Here is a 16,317-nt window from a genome sequence, read left to right on the forward strand (position 1 = left end):
TGAGAAAAGCAACTAATCCAAGCCCCTCGGGCCCACAACTTCTGACTGTAACAAGTATAGAGGAACGGACCATCCACAGAGCACTTATGAATAACAAGCAACTGGCTGGACCCTTGACATACACCAGGCCTTTGACTCCTCCCCACGTCTGTCAGGCAGGCATTGTTTCTCCAGTCCATAGACTAGCAAACAGAGGCCATGAGGTGTCATGGTCATTGCAGGCAGGTATTTCTCACGGTGCTTTTACACCTAGTCACCTGCCAATCAAAGTAGCCACGCTGTCTGGCCAAAATAATAACATTAGGCTATGACAGAGTTCCCTGACAGGAATGATGCCCTTCTTCCACATAGCTAACACCTGCTATCTTCCAAGACTCAAAATACATCTATGGGGACCCTTTGCTTAGTCAAGACTTCTCTGGGCCAGCCGTACCCCCTGCTCCATTGGCTACCAGCTGTCCCTAACCCAAGCCACTGTGGCTTTGTTCTCCACCTCTTTCCCACTGTGCACAGGGTAGCAGAGTATAACATACTCCAAGGGCAAAGGACACATAGCTTTTTTCTCCCAGCCTTTTGTCTGTACATTCAGAAGTTATCACAGGGGCTGCCCCTCACCAGTGGCCCTATCCCATTCAGCCAGGCATCTGGTTTTTCAGCAGAGCTTGTTTATAAAACACTATGTTTTTGTTGTTTCTGTTTCTGGAATCCACAATTCAAAGACGTTCAAGGCCCATGAAGGCCTGCTTCATGTAAACACAGGCGCGGTATAGGGCTAACTCATATCCCTTCTTGTGCCAGTGCCTCCTCCGCTCCTGCTGTCCTTAGGTTCACTGATATGGCTCAGCTACTTCCTCTTATACCACCTGGGTGTAGAAGGAAGGTGGAGGCCATAGCTGCTCTCTCCCCTCCTCTTCCCCTTCTTTCCCCTTCCACCTGCTTTGTTACACTAGCATCTCACGATCCAGCCAGCGAGCAGCATCTCCTCGTTTCCTGCCATAAGGTCATTTCTCAGGACGAGGAAATCTTTTCCTCAGCCGAGCCTTTTGCCCGTAGTCTGTAATGCACACGCCTCTTATCTTCTCTCCGCTTCCACTCCGTATCAGACGTGAGGGAGCGGTGCCTGTCACTACTAAAATTGTTCATACTGCTGGGGGATGTTTGCTCATGCATGAAGGAACTGTGTCAGAAAAAGACACCTTTCCTTAGAAGCTAAAGTCCAAGCTTTGGGGCATTGGGGTCTGAAAACAAAGCACTAACACACTGACAAGTCTAGGGAATCCGTGCTTGGTGGGGTGTGTTCACACAGTGCAGGCTCTGGCGTCAGGCAAAACTGGATTTGAATTCAGGCCCCATCACTCATTAGCTATTCCGCACTGATAAGTTTGCTAAGCCTGTTTAAGTCTTAATTTTCCCATATGTAAACTGGAAATAATGCCACCAACCTTGTAGATGGGCTATGAGAAAATATAGAAATACCTGGTAAAGAAGGCTCACATGTGCTAGGTATACCATGAAGCTTTTTTCATTTGAGTGAGGTTGGCCTATATGTCCAAGTTCTGAGCTGCATTCTGATCGCTAATCCAAGGTCCAACAGAGGATGGTCACAGACAAGATGTCCAGCAAACAGCACTTGAGAGCTGAATTTTCCAGGGGAATTCCTGAATTTATCAGGAATTGATCCTTTGGTTTGTGAAGGTCAAGTGTCAGATCTCTAGGTAAGGGACATAAAGTATATTAAGACACAAAGGCCTCTTCCGGGGACGGTGCTTAGAGGCACTCAGAATGGTCCAGAATTTGACATACCATCGTAGGCTCTCCTACAATACAGCCTCCAACAAAACTAGGCTGTCTCGAACCCCTAGCAACAGGATTGTTTACCTTTACACCAAGAAGGTTGGAAAAGCACCTGAATCAGCATGCAGTATGTGCCCAGGCCGACTCCGAGGGGTTCGTGCTGTGAGAAGGAAAGTCCTCATGAGATTGTCGAAGACAAAGAAGCATGTCAGCCGGGCCTATGGTGGCTCCATGTGTGCCCAGTGTGTCCGTGACAGGATCAAGCGGGCTTTCCTTACTGAGGAGCAGAAAATTGTTGTGAAAGTGTTGAAGGCACAAGCGCAGAGTCAGAAAGCGAAATAAATGTGCGGCTTTTTTAATAAAGGTCAAGGCTTGGTCTGTGAAAGAAAAAAAAAAAAAGACACAAAGGTAGTGTAAGTTCTTGGCTCAGTGTCCCCCTGCCATCAAGGAGAAGACTTGGAACTCAGAAAGAGCTGGTCAGGACAACCAGAGTGGAGTCTGTTTCCAGTTTGCCTGGGGTGAAGGCTGGTGCCCCTGCTGTGGTAACCTGAGGCTATGGATGTGTTGTTGGGGGGATCAAACCGAGGGCTTCATGCATTCATGACCAGTGCTCTAACACCTGAGCTATGTCCGCAGCCCCCATTATGTTTGGATGTTGTTTTCTGAGACAGATAAAACATCTTTGGTCCAGGACTGTGAATCCTTTAGAACAGTGGTTCTCAAGTTGTGGTGACCCCAAACTACAAAATTGTCTTTATTGCTACTTCATAACTGTATTTTTGCTGCTGTTATGAATCATAATGTAAGTATCTGACTTTCAGGGTATCAGATACGCAACCCCTGTGAAAAGGTCGCTCGACCCCCAAAGGAGTCGTGACCCACAGGTTGAGAACCACTACTGTAGCTGGTTCTGTCTTTGATAGTTGGTTGGTTCGTTTGACACAGGTTCTTGCTGTCCAGGCTGGCCTTCAATTCCCAATCCCGTCTCAGCTTCCCCAGTGTTGGGATTACAGGTGCATCCCAACACACTCGTCTACAGCATTCTAAATCTGAATAGAGCCAAGATCTCGAAGAGAAGGGCTGAGGAAATCAGTGATGTGCTGCCTCCAGCACTGCCCTCTCACCCCTTCTGGTGACAGGGAGGATAAGAAGGCGCACAGGACTTAGGAGCTGAGGGCTTGAGTTCCAGATCTGCCTCTGGATATATATAATTCATGGTATAGAATTAGATGCAGACACTTCACCTCTCAGGCCTTCCATGGCCTCCTCAGTCTCGTGGGAACATTGCCTCTGAGTCTGAGTAATTAGGAGATGGTGACAGTAAGTGTCTCTGACACCAGTGACAGATGACACCAGTGTTTCACATGCCTACTTTAAAAATAAGATTAAATCATAACAACGAAGAACCTAAATGTCTGATGTGAATTGCTCCATCCGCCATTCCTATTTAATCTAGTTCCCTCCCTCTCCTTTTGATGTTCTCTGCTATCCTTTCTCCCGCCTACCCACTTTCCCACAAGTCCAGATAAAAAAATGTTTCACACATTCATTTAATTCAATGACCACTTTAAGTACCCAGAATTCATAAGGAAGCTAAGCGTGTTAGCTTACAAATGTTGGCAATGCCAGGTGACAGGCGAGACGCGCCTGTTTATTAAAGTCGTTCAGCTCTGTGAGCGTTTACTTAGTTAATGGGTTTGAAATGAAACTTCTGATTTCTTCCGCATAGCACATTCAATATGCCTCACCTATTTTGAACCTAATACAGAGCCCTGAAATAGTCTGCATGGCGGAACTCATTCTCCAGAGTTAATTTATGTCTTCAAAACCTGTCCTGCATCTGTGAGCAATCCCTTTCTCTATTCCAAGGTCTGAAAGTTTTAAGAAACATTTAATAGCGAGATCGTGGGAAATAACCTCAAGAAACTGGAGAGGACATGCTAATGGGCTTGAGATCAAACAGATGCTGATGCAGGGGTGAGCATCTAAGCAAGTGAAGATTGGCAGAGAGCCCTACTACCAGGGAACAAGGAGAGAATGAAAAGAAGATGAGGTAGGGCCGATCAAGTTCAAATAGTTTAGTAAGCCGCAATAATCAATGAGAGAGCATGATGTTGGAAGACTGGGTCACTACAGTGAGAGAGTGAAGAAATTCATTGGACACACTGTTTAACTCACAAAGCCCAAGGTGAATACGGCTGCAGTAGAAGTTCAAATGGCCATAAGACACTTAAGGAAATGCTCAACTTCCTTAGCAATCAGGGAAATGCAAATCAAGACAACTTTAAGATACCATCTTACACCTGTCCGAATGGCTAAAATCAAAAACACCAATGATAACCTTTGCTGGAGAGGTTGTGGAGAAAGGGGTACACTCATCCATTGCTGGTGGGAATGCAAACTTGTGCAACCACTATGGAAAACAGTGTGGAGGTTTCTCAGAAAATTCGGGATCAACCTACCCATGGACCCAGCAATACCACTCTTGGGAATATACCCAAGAGAGGCCTTATCATACAACAAAAGTATATGCTCTACTATGTTCATAGCAGCATTGTTTGTAATAGCCAGAACCTGGAAACAACCTAGATGCCGTTTAATGGAAGAATGGATGAAGAAAGTATGGAATATATACATATTAGAGTACTACTCAGCAGTAAAAAACAAGGACGTCTTGAATTTTGCATACAAATGGATGGAAATAGAAAACACTATACTAAGTCAGGTAAGCCAGACCCAAAAAGAGGACATGGGATGTACTCACTCATATTTGGTTTCTAGCCATAAACAAAGGACATTGAGACTATAATTAGTGATCCTAGAGAAGCTAAATAAGGAGAACCCAAAGAAAAACATAGGCATCCTCCGGAATATTAACCTTCATCAGGCGATGAAAGGAGACAGAGACCCACATTGGAGCACCAGACTGAAATCTCAAGGTCCAAATCAGGAGAAGAAGGAGAGAGAGCATGAGCAAGGAACTCAGGACCACGAGGGGTGCACCCACACACTGAGACAATGGGGGATGTTCTATCGGGAACTCACCAAGGCCAGCTGGCCTGGATCTGAAAAAGCCTGGGATAAAACCGGTCTCGCTGAACATAGCAGACAATGAGGACTACTGAAAACTCAAGAACAATGGCAATGGGTTCTTTGATTCTACTGCACCTATTGGCTTTGTGGGAGCCTAGGCAGTTTGATTGCTCACCTTACTAGACCTGGATGGAGGTGGGTGGTCCTTGGACTTCCCACAGCGCAGGGAACCCTGATTGCTCTTTGGGCTGACGAGGGAGGGGTGCTTTATTGGGGGAGGGGGAGGGAAATGGGAGCCGGCGGTGGGGAAGAGACAGAAATCTTTAATAAATAAATAAATTAATTAATTAAAAAAAAGAAAAGCCTTGATGGTGCTAGACAGCTGTATGCCTCGACTATACGGATATTTACTGAAGCAAAGGGATGCCCATGAGGGGACCTTGGTAATGGGGCACCCATCAGTGGGAGGATTATGTGTGGCTCTCAACATGGCAAAGAATTAGAATGGTAATGATAGTGGCAAAGAAATGTGCAATCAATTGAGCAGAATAGCTACACTGTAGTTGATATTCATTTCTTTATGATAGCTGATGATGTCAAGGGGGTGCAAGATGTGTTTGCTTCTTTGGTGCCATTTTTTTCTCAAGTGCCATCAACACTGCCAATGACACGGTTACCACTAATTTTTTGTCTACCTATTAAATGCAGACCCTGAGTCAAAACTTTCTATTTTTTAATTTTGTTTTGTTTTGTTTTCAGTTGCTCTTGCCCTTAATGGGAAAATTCTGGGTAGTGTTTCATAGGTGAGAAAACTGAGACACTCGGTAATTTAAGTCTTCTTGGTTAATCAGCACAGGAGGTAGACTAGAAACTCTAGCTTGACTGATGTCTCATGATATTTTTCTATTCTACACTCATTATAAACCTTCCCACTCCTGGCCTGATAACTCAATCCTTGCAAATCCCAGGTCCTCTCTCCCATGGAACTTCTTTAATCAGGCTGTACTAGTGGGCTTCCTGCATCCCTGTGACTCTGTGATACAAGTAGGTGACATCACATCAGAGGGTGGCTAAGATGACTAAATGGAACAGTGACAATATTGGAAGAAATTGAACTGTCCGGGTACTGTTGAAGGAAGCTGCGGGCTGCGTTCCTGCCACCCAGCTCCCAGTCGCCTGGCTAGCTTATGCCCCAAAATAACGACACACAAACTGTATTCATATAAGCACTGCTTGGCCCATTTCTATTAATGTGTGTAGCACCCCAAGGTGTGATTACCAGGAAGATTCTAGCCTACATCCATCCTGGGTAGGAGTTTCATCGCATCTGCCCTGGCGATGAGCTGTATGGCGTATGTCTGAGGCGTCTTACCTCACCTCCTCTTCCTCCCAGCCTTCTGTTCTGTTTACTCCACCCACCTATGTTTAACCTATCAGGGCCAAGCAGTTTCTTTATTAATTAACCAATGACCTTCCTCCATCATGGGTACCATTTAGAAAGAAAAAAAAAAGCCCTGTTGGTTAATTGCATGACGTCTTAGTTCAGAAGACATGCTCAAATTCCAAGACACAGTAAACTGTGAAAATAAACGTGCCCTAGAATGGTGGATTATACTGAATGCAGAACACACACTCTGGAAAGCAAACCCTCTAATTAGCTCACATCCGGTAGAGTTTGAGTACTTGCATCTTTTGTGATGGGATGGTGATGGGTGTCACACGGTAGTTGGAGCTGCCAACAGTGTCCAGCCTGGCCACCCAATCTGTGTGCTCAGCCACGGACAGCCCTGGCTTAGCTAGGGCTGCCAGGTGCCCTATGGCACAGCCCCTGCCCAGCCATGCTCCAAGGAGTTCATGGGTCTCTTACTTGTACCAGAGCCAAGCATTAATGAAGGCACTTGGCATTTCAAGGATGTGACCCAGAGGTGTTCCTTTCTCAGGTTCACATTAGACAGAGATAAGGTTCTGGCCAGACAGCGTCACATAAATTAATAGAGGTGTTTGGAGGTAATCAAAGGGAATTCTTAGGCCCCAGGCAGTACTCACAAGACCAAGAACCAGGAACCACAGGAAAGAAGTGAAAGGTCACTCCAGGGCACTGTGACAGAAATTCTGACTTCTGCCGAGAGAGTTTGATGATGGGGAATGGCAAGATAATGATTTTTGAGCTTCGGATTCTAATTTGACCTTGGTCCTGTATTGATCCATTCTGTTCAGCAGATATTCATAGGTGGTCATGAAGGTCAGGCATTGTGCTAAGACTGCCAGAGGTCGCAGTGTGTGTCAGAGAGCAATTGACTTCAGAAATGACTCCAGTGGGTCCAACCTTTGTTTTTCCACCTCTGATTTTCCTTGGCCACATAGCCTGGTGCTTAGAGTTCCTTGCTACTAGCTGGGATATATGTCAGGTCTTCAGATATGCCTGCCCATGGGAAGGTATGCTCAGCATACTTGGCATACTCTGACAGCTGCCTGGAGGAGCTTGGCATCAAGTCCTAAGTCTGCCTGTGTAGAGACCAGGTGAACAGCCCCAACTGGTGGGGTCTTTCTTAGCTACTTTAAAAACCAACATTGCATCATTTCCATTTCCAGTTGAACTGGTGTGTGGACTGTATGTGTGCCCTCAATGTTGTCAGGGGTTTCAGTCCTGCCTGCTCCCGCAGCCTTTCAGTCCCAAAGAAACACAGAGGTCTACATTAATTATAAGCTGATTGGCCTAGTAGCTCAGGCTTCTTATTAACTCTTTCTTACATCTTAAATTAGCCCATAATTCTTGTCTGTGCTAGCCACGTGGCTTGGTACCTTTCATCAGTGAGGTATTCTCATTTTGCTTCCTCTGTGGCTGGGTAGCGACTGCAGACTGAGCTTTTCCCTCCCCAGAATTCTCCTGTTCTCCTTGCCCCACCTCTATTTCCTGCCTGGTTGCCCTACCTATACTACCTGCCTGGCTACTGGCCAATCCGTTCTTTATTAAACTACAAGTGACAAGTCTTTATAAAGAAAAAGATCATTGTCCCACAGCACCTCAGTGCCAATCAAAATCTGTTTGCCTTACCGGAGGGTGCTGTGCCCTCTAATAATGTCATAGCTAAGAAAAGCATTAGCTCTCTGCTAAAACATGTATCAAACAGTAAGTGCCTTCACAGTGCTGTGTGGGAGTCTGTAATATGCCCATTTTACCGTGCAAAGGCATGCTTATCCTCTCTCACCAATTGCCCTCTTTTGGACCATGTTCTGGTGCTAAAGGTGTTCTTCTTGACTTTTTTTTTCCTTTTTTTATATTTATTTATTTATTAAAGATTTCTGTCTCTTCCCCACCGCCGCCTCCCATTTCCCTCCCCCTCCCCCAATAAAGTCCCCCTCCCTCATCAGCCCAAAGAGCAATCAGGGTTCCCTGCCCTGTGGGAAGTCCAAGGACCACCCACCTCCATCCAGGTCTAGTAAGGTGAGCATCCAAACTGCCTAGGCTCCCACAAAGCCAATACGTGCAGTAGGATCAAAAACCCATTGCCATTGTTCTTGAGTTCTCAGTAGTCCTCATTGTCTGCTATGTTCAGCGAGACCGGTTTTATCCCAGGCTTTTTCAGACCCAGTCCAGCTGGCCTTGGTGAGTTCCCGATAGAACATCCCCATTGTCTCAGTGTGTGGGTGCACCCCTCGCGGTCCTGAGTTCCTTGCTCGTGCTCTCTCTCCTTCTTCTCTTGATTTGGATCTTGAGATTTCAGTCCGGTACTCCAATGTGGGTCTCTGTCTCCTTTCATCGCCTGATGAAGGTTAATATTCAGGAGAATGCCTATAGGTTTTTCTTTGGGTTCTCTTTTTTTGAACTACCCTGTGACCAGGAGTCCTTCACTCTTCTGTTCCAAAAGCACAAGCAGGAAGAAGTGAAGTATCAACGACTTCACCAGTGTGCCTCAGTTTCCCTTTATCTCAGACAGATTCTGTTTAATTACAAAGACTGTGTGCATGTAGGTACATACACGTGTGACATGTACTGAGGTCAGAGGACAACTTACAGGAGTCATTTCTTTCCATCCACAATGTAGGTTCCAGGGATCGAAGTCAGGTCATCAGGCTTGGCAGCAGTCACCTTTACCCATCTTGTTAGCCCACGAAGGTTTTCTGGGGTGATAAAGTAAGGCATACCCTGCACTATTGTAGGTATCCATGAAGGGTCCGAGGAGGAAAAGCAGAGAGCAGGGAGCCTGGAGAACAGGCTCAAATCACGAATCAACAAAGCCTGCTGTGGAGCCTGAGTGAGCCCTTCAGTTGCCCTGGACTCATCTGTGTCATCACTAAGGATCTGGCGGGTACTGATATGCTTGAATCACAAGCAGGAAACAGCATAGTTCAGGTGTGTGTGTGTCTGTGTGTCTGTGTGTGTCTGTGCAAATCCCTGTGTGTGTGCATGTGTGTATATGTCTGTATGTGTCTCTTTGCATAACCCTGTGTGTGCTTGTATGTCTGTATGCATCTCTGTGCATATCTTTGTGTATCTCTGTGCATATTCCTATGTCTGTGTGTACATGCATGTGTGTGCATGTGTGTCTGTATGTGTCTCTATGCATATACCTGTGTGTGCATGCACATGCATGTGTATGTGTTAAGAATAGAGTGTTGTCCTGTGCTGAGCATGGCACTGAGACACTGCACTGCATGCTGATTTGCTATTAGACAACAGAGGCAGTTGTTTCTCTCTCTCTTTTGTATTTTCCATCTGCTCAGCTTTTCTCTCTGAGTCTTGATCGTAGCTGGGTGCTGGACTAAAGAACAGAAACCTCTGAAAACTGACTGTCAGGTGGGGCTTCAGTTCAAGAGATTCTGTGAAGATTGAAAAAGTCACCCTCCAGGGTCCAAGAGAAAAGCTGCCTCCATGAAAGAGGCAAGAGGCAGGATTATCCTTCCCTGTAGAGGAACTATGCAACCTGACCCTATCAGGCACAGTTTCAGCATGGGGCCAAAGTATTCCATAGTCTTAAGACTTCACATTCACGGGGGTCTGAGCTGGCTGCCGTTCTTTTAACCAGGGACTATACTTTGAATTTTTCTGCAACAGGGACTCAAGCTTCAGTATGATATGCAGGCAGCCTGGAGTGCCACAAACCGTACTGCACAAGGAACTGCCTCCACACCGTTAACTGTTCTCAGTACCTGAAGCCTGAGTCTCCTGGGCAGCAAAGAAGAAGGGCTCAGTCTTGGCCACACTGCACAGATCTCCTAGAATGACGGATCAGATCCTGTGATGTGGAAAGAGCATGTCTCTTATGATATAATTAAAACAGTTATGAGTTTATACTGAGTACTTTGAGTGCCACTCAGCAGGGCCTGAACGCTTACTGAAGTTAAGAATTGGGTAAGAATTCTTAAAGACACAGCTGCTGTGCCCCTGGGGTCTGAGCTTTCTTCTGGGTTTGGCTAGCCCTCTTGTGCCGCCCAGGCCATCTACAGTTCCACAGAGACCAGGCCTTCTCAGGGGATGCCTTAGTTTTCTGAGAGCCCCTGGCAAGTTGAGCTTCTTTGAGCCCTATTGCCCCTACCTGCCTGCGAGGGTTCCATTCAGCTGCTGAGAGTCAACAGCTCTCTCTGTGGGGCTGGTTGTATGATCAAGGCACATCATAAGGGGCTCTGTGACTTTTAGTGACATAGAAACATAGTCTGGCAAGCAAATGCTAATTAGGCAGGCCCCACATTCAAAAGGTAGGTGTACATTCCCAACTCAAAGAATGTGTCTTTAAACTCCTGATTCCTCTTCCAAATGCTCTCTTGTAAGAAGATATCACTCTCTCATACCTCCTTTTCCCACCTCCACAACAGCCTCCCTCTCCCTCTCCCTGCCTCCCTCTTCATCCCCCTTTCATTGCCCCATCCCTGTCTTTCCCCCTCTTTTCCTATCTTCTCCCCCTCCTTTCTCTGTCTCTCTCCCTCCCCATCTCCCTCCCTCCCTGCCTCTCTCTTCCTCTCCCACTCCCTCGCTCTCGCTTTCCAATCTGCTCCTAAGGCTCTTTGCCTGGGCCTTTCTTCCCCCTTACATCTTTATTATGTAGATCAAAACCTTGACAGCTTCAGTATTCCCTCCACAGCAGCCTTTAACTGAATTCTCCACCAGACAGGCTGGAATCTGGTCCCGCTAGCAGCCATCCTCCTCCCATCAGGGCCAGGGAAGAGATGAACAAATGAGCAATCACTGTGCCCGTTACAGTCACTTCCGTGTATCACGACCCTTGTTACAATTTGCAGACTTCTTCTCCATCCCTGCTAATGCAATTGCTCGAAGGGCACTTTAAGGATAATCATTAACCATTGATTTTTTTCCCCCCGAAGCCTTTTATTCCCTCCAATAATCCCTGCCAAATGCTGGCTGCTGGTTCTATTTGTTAACTGAGGGAGAACTTTGTTGTTCAGAGGCTCTCTCAGTGGGGTAAGGTGGCCATGTTCTACCACCTTTTAAGGAGAAAGGTCATTTTTGGATTAGGATTTGAGTGGACAGTGACTCCCCCTTCTGGAAGAAACCGGGATGCCACAGTATTCCCTGTTCTACACTGTTACCAGCCCTCTGTCCCTTTTAGAAAAGCAGCTATTCAGGGCCTGTCCCCTTGGAGAATTTCCCAGGGAGTGATAGAGAAGTCATCATCTCAAGAATAGCAGAGAGGAACACTTCGGACAGAAAATCACAAGCACAGGACCAGCATCAGAGTCTTTGCTTAGGACAAGTTTGAAAGGGCTAAACGGTACCAGGACTGCAGGATTCTGGGAAAGGACCCTGAAAGAGAAGCTATGGCTAGAAGCCTTTGGGTAGCTTTGCATGTTCAGAGGGTTCTGCTGTCAGCCTGCGGAAAAGGCTAGAGCCAAGCCCGTCTCTTCACCATCAAAGCTAGGGAGGATTTGAAAACCTGAGATGTGACTCTATGTGTAGGCCATGTCCCTGTGTTCTTAACCTTGGGGTTCAAACAGTTGTCATCTGTTGCCTTGGTCATTTATTGTGCTGTCAGGCAAGTGTGTGTATTTGTATCCCTGTATCTGAGAATGATGTGTGTGAAAAACTGCGTACAGGTGAGTGTAGGATGTATGTGGGCTGAGGGCGTGGCCGAGTGTTAGGTCTGCATGCTCACATGCAGAATAAGGAACAGTGAACAAGTAAGAATCCCATAGTTAACACCTTCACACACGCAGAGAGGAGCTCAGAGGATGTTCCCCACCAATCTTGGTTCTCAGAAAGAAATCGAAGGGAGAAGAGAGCCAGGCATTTCCCAAGCGTCCCGCCTGTTTGCCATTTCTGAACGGTTCTCTATTGGACAGAGAGAGAGCTTGATACTGACATGTGGGGACAGATGGGCCGGCACATGGCAGGATAATGACACGGAGCAGAGGTGCCCTTCAGTTCCTCAGGCTCCTTGTGCTGACCCAGAGGGGGAAGCAACAAGATGGGATTATGGTGTTTCATCTTCATGACCCTTCTTAAATTTCAAACTAAGTGTACCTTACTACTGCGAGAGCAATGAGAGATGCACAAAGCTTTCTGTGTCCCAAGACTCAAAAGACTGATGTGGGGCGTGAGTGCAAAGCCAGTCTGTGAAACAGAGTAAGAACTTCTCTCCCCTGGGAAAAAAAAGTACAGACAAGAAACAACATAAGGAATGAATAAATACCGCAAACATGTAATTCTTCCATGAGGCTGTTACTATTGTGTGTGCGCGTGTACATGTGTGAGCAGGGTGTACATGTATAATATACGTACACATGTGTTAGTGTGCTTTTGTAGGCACAGAGACCAGGGGAGAGCCTTGAAATGTCCCCTATAACTCCTCATCTATTCCTTTGAGGCTGACTGGCAATCCTCCTATCTCTACTACCCCAAGTCATTTGAGATACAGGTGTAGCTGAGATCACAAACAAAGTGTTGTCTGGGTAATGGGATCAGATTCAAGTGTCTCACGCTTATGTGGTGAGCATGCAAACCCGCTGAACCATCTTTTTATTTTCCTGTTACCACTTTGTCATTGTGTCCTGTACATGGTTTCTTTGCAAGCAGTAGCTTTCGGGGTCTCTATTAGTATTCATATATGCACACAATGATTTTGCATCCATTCATACATATGCATTCATTGTCAGTTCTTACAAAATTGTGATAATATGCTGTTGTCCTGAAACTTGCTTGCTTCTTCAGACAACATTCGTGGGCCTCATTCCCCGCCAATTCATACAAAACATCACCAGCCTTTGCCATTTCCTCATGGCTATTGATGTGGATGGGCTGCAAACTGCCATTCAGTCCCTCAATGAGTGAGGTTTCCATGTCTAAGTTCCCTGGTGGCAGTGAGCATCCTGTGTGTGCTTTAGCATAATCTTTTGTGACTACTCTTCCACGAAAATCATGGCAATGAGGTTCTTCTCCGAGGGGCATCTGCCAAGAAAGGAGCTTTGTAGATGTGTGGACTCTGCTCGCTATTAACATGCAGGACAGATTTTTGTTGTGTGCCTGTGGAGTCTACTCTATGCAGAGACACACTAAAAATAGGTGCACCTGTCTCCTCCTTGTCACTCTGTTGATTTAACTGTCTTTCTTAAGGAGGCTCAGCATCTCCAGTAGGGCTTAAAAATACACACTGCAACAATTCAGCTGCAGAGAAGAAGATGCGGTGGAGCCTCCCACTTTAGGATCTCCTTCCTGTAGCTCTGGCACACTGAAGCGCTCCATGCCAGAGCTGGTTTTGGGGGGATCCCAGTCAGTGGAAAAGCGGAGTGGCCTGGTAACTACCTGGACCTTCTGCCCACACCTGGGTTACAGCAGGAAGGCAGCTGTCTCACTTAAACCCAGTTTCCAGAAATGAAGATAAAAATGCCTTGTGTCAAATGAAAAATATATTTCTCTTAAGATTTCATTTTGGGATGTGTGTGTGCGCGCGCATGCGTGCGTGTATGTGTGTGTGTGTGTGTGTGTGTTTGTGTGTGTGTGTACATGCATACAGGTACCCTCAGATGCCAGTGAAGGGTGTTGAATCCCCTGGAGCTGGAGTAAAAGGTTGGTTCTAAATTACCCAAGAAAGGGTGCAATGACAGAAACTCAAGTCCCCTGGAAATGCAGCAAATATACTTAGCCACAGAGCCATCTCTCCAGCCCTTAAATAATAGATTTCCAGCAATTAGCCTGGTACATGAGCTGTAACAAATCTCAGGCACATTACTACTATTTTTTATTGGCCTACAAATACAAAAGTTGTATCTAGTTGACTCTAACTGCAGTACAGTCATCATCATCTCTATAAATGGTGTCACCAGACACAGCCGTTTGATTTAGGAACATTAGGTTGGAAATGGAAAGCTAGAGTTGGTTGACAAATATTCTTTTATTTGTTTATAGTATTTATTTCTTTCCCTGGTTATTGCGTGCTTGTAAAATTTCTAAATAACAGAAGTGTGTGACTTGGAATATGTGAGATTCTATATTATTCTCCATCCAAAATAACCACTGCTTGCCAAAGAATATTTCTGTATTTCTTTGTTTGCTAGTTTCTCATCTGTTATCATCCTGGAATTCCAACAGGACAAAAAAAATGCTAAAAGTTTTTCCCTTTGTGTTTATTTCCTGTGACTGTCACAGCGAGCAGGGATTTGGGGATCACCTTTTCTGAGGTTGGCACTATGGCTTTGCCCAGTTGGAGAGATGACATAGCATGACAAAGAGACAGTGGTGGAACAACCTGCTCGCCTCAGGTTGGCCAAGGAGCAAAGAAGGAAAGGAAACAGAGGAGCGAGATTGGAATCCCACAACCTCATTCAAGGACACCCCTCAAGTGAACTTTCTTTCTCTCAGCTACTCTAGGTTCCACCACCTCCCAATAGTCTTGTTGCCTGGAAACCCTGATTCTCCCCTCCTGCTGCCATGTACAGTGTCATTATGGACCCTGTGCACAGAGAATGATCACCTTGACATCACTTTCTGCCCGGGGTTCATGGTATCAGAGGGTTTAGGGGGTGGGGAAACTGCTGCGGCAAAGCAGAGGACAGCGATGTTACACCTCAGCAGCCAGGAAGCAGAGAAGGGGAGTACCCAGGTCTTCCTCTCTGGAAACACCCTCACAGGTACACTCACAAGTGTGACTTACGGATCTCCGCGGTGATTTCAAAGCCAGCCATGGTGGCAATGGAGATTAACTATCACATTCATTCAACAAACAACAGCATTCATTATATAAAGACAAGGGTTCGAAGAGTGAGCATGGCCTTTCAGTGACATAGAACCTTCCACACCAGTCCCCCGTTTAGTGCCTGCCATGTGTCACAACTCCTAATTAGGCAGTGTGAGCCCTAATGATGATGGCACTAGTCAGGATAATAGCAACAACAATAAAAACAACCAGCTACTGCTGGTCCCACCACCTCCCAGTAGCATTCAGTTCACCCACCACGGATCAGATGTCTACAGGCTGCTGCCGCCTTAATGTTCACACTTGATTCCTTCAGTTACCCAAGGGTTGGGGGGGTGCATTGTTATCATTCCCAATTGACAGATGAGGAAGCCAGCCCAGAGGGGACAATGGCATTTAAGGGCTCATATCACAAAGTGTTAGAGCTCTGATTGGGAACTCAGAGCCTAAGTCCTTGGCCACAGGGCTGTGGTATGTCATAGAGACTTGAACAGCCTGGTGCTGATAGGGGCATCAGAGCTCTCAAGGTCAGGTTAGATGTAAGCCCATGCAAGTGATGGCCCTTTCTCCTTTCTCCTCGGAGAATGACAAAAGGCTCAGGAGAGGCTTACTGAAGGCAGTACACACAGTTTGTCACCGAATGCTGATACAGTCCCTGCAGAGAAGTACAGTACAGGCAGCAAGAGCAGTGGGAGCCAGGACAGCATAGCCTGGCTTTTGGAGAATAGAGCAGTCAAGGGAGACACCAATGAGTGAAGAAGTCACAGATATTAAATTATTAGGAGGGACAAGCAGCCGCTAAGAGACCCATAGCACAAAGCAGAAAAATCCGACAAGCACTAGTGAATGGTGACTGTGAAGGAGACAGGGAGCGTGGGGAGTGTGGAGAGCTTGGGGCCAGAAGACCTAGGGAGAGTGACCCCATAGAAGGTTCAGCAAAACAACTGCACCTTAACAGCATGCAAACTTTGACCCAGCACCTTCCCCGCTTTGCTCGTCCTATTGATATCGTCAGTGGGAGACACACTTCCTCTGCGCTTCCCGTGGATGGAATCACTCCACCTTCCAGCCTGACCCGGGACTCATGCCTAATTTCCCTGTGCTGTTGATGGGGAAGGTCTGTTGGTACGTGCTGACTCTGCTCTTGACTTGAGTTTGCTGAGTCCACTCCCATTGCTTCCACAAGCTGAACTGATGCAGTTTGGAAAGCACCACGGGATCCTGACTGTAGTAACTGCCTCGTGGTATTCTTTAGTCTCCCGAATGCTAAAAGACTACAGTCTCTCTTGCCCCTTCTAACTATAATGGAGTTATGAAGTCAAGAGGTGACCGCCTCCCTTATTCT

General features: G+C 46.4%; 2 protein-coding genes across 2 annotated transcripts in view; both read left to right on the plus strand.

Moving 5' to 3' along the window:
* Asic2 (acid sensing ion channel subunit 2) overlaps positions 1 to 16,317 on the plus strand; it is a 1,083,285-nt gene that overhangs the window by 454,510 nt on the left and 612,458 nt on the right. The window lies entirely within an intron of this gene.
* Positions 1,783 to 2,163, plus strand: LOC126492358 (60S ribosomal protein L34-like). The gene has a single exon (XM_050128736.1). It carries the CDS (start codon positions 1,783 to 1,785, stop codon positions 2,134 to 2,136), a length of 354 nt encoding a protein of 117 aa, XP_049984693.1. The 3' UTR covers positions 2,137 to 2,163.

The sequence above is a fragment of the Alexandromys fortis genome, unplaced genomic scaffold (assembly GCF_014885135.2).
Source record: "Alexandromys fortis isolate MF-2015 unplaced genomic scaffold, M_Fortis_MF-2015_v1.1 scaffold_80, whole genome shotgun sequence".
Lineage (NCBI taxonomy): Eukaryota > Metazoa > Chordata > Mammalia > Rodentia > Cricetidae > Alexandromys > Alexandromys fortis.

What these genes read in the sequence shown, in the direction of transcription:
- LOC126492358 (XM_050128736.1), top strand. Translation starts at nt 1,783, where the DNA reads ATGGTCCAGAATTTGACATACCATCGTAGGCTCTCCTACAATACAGCC.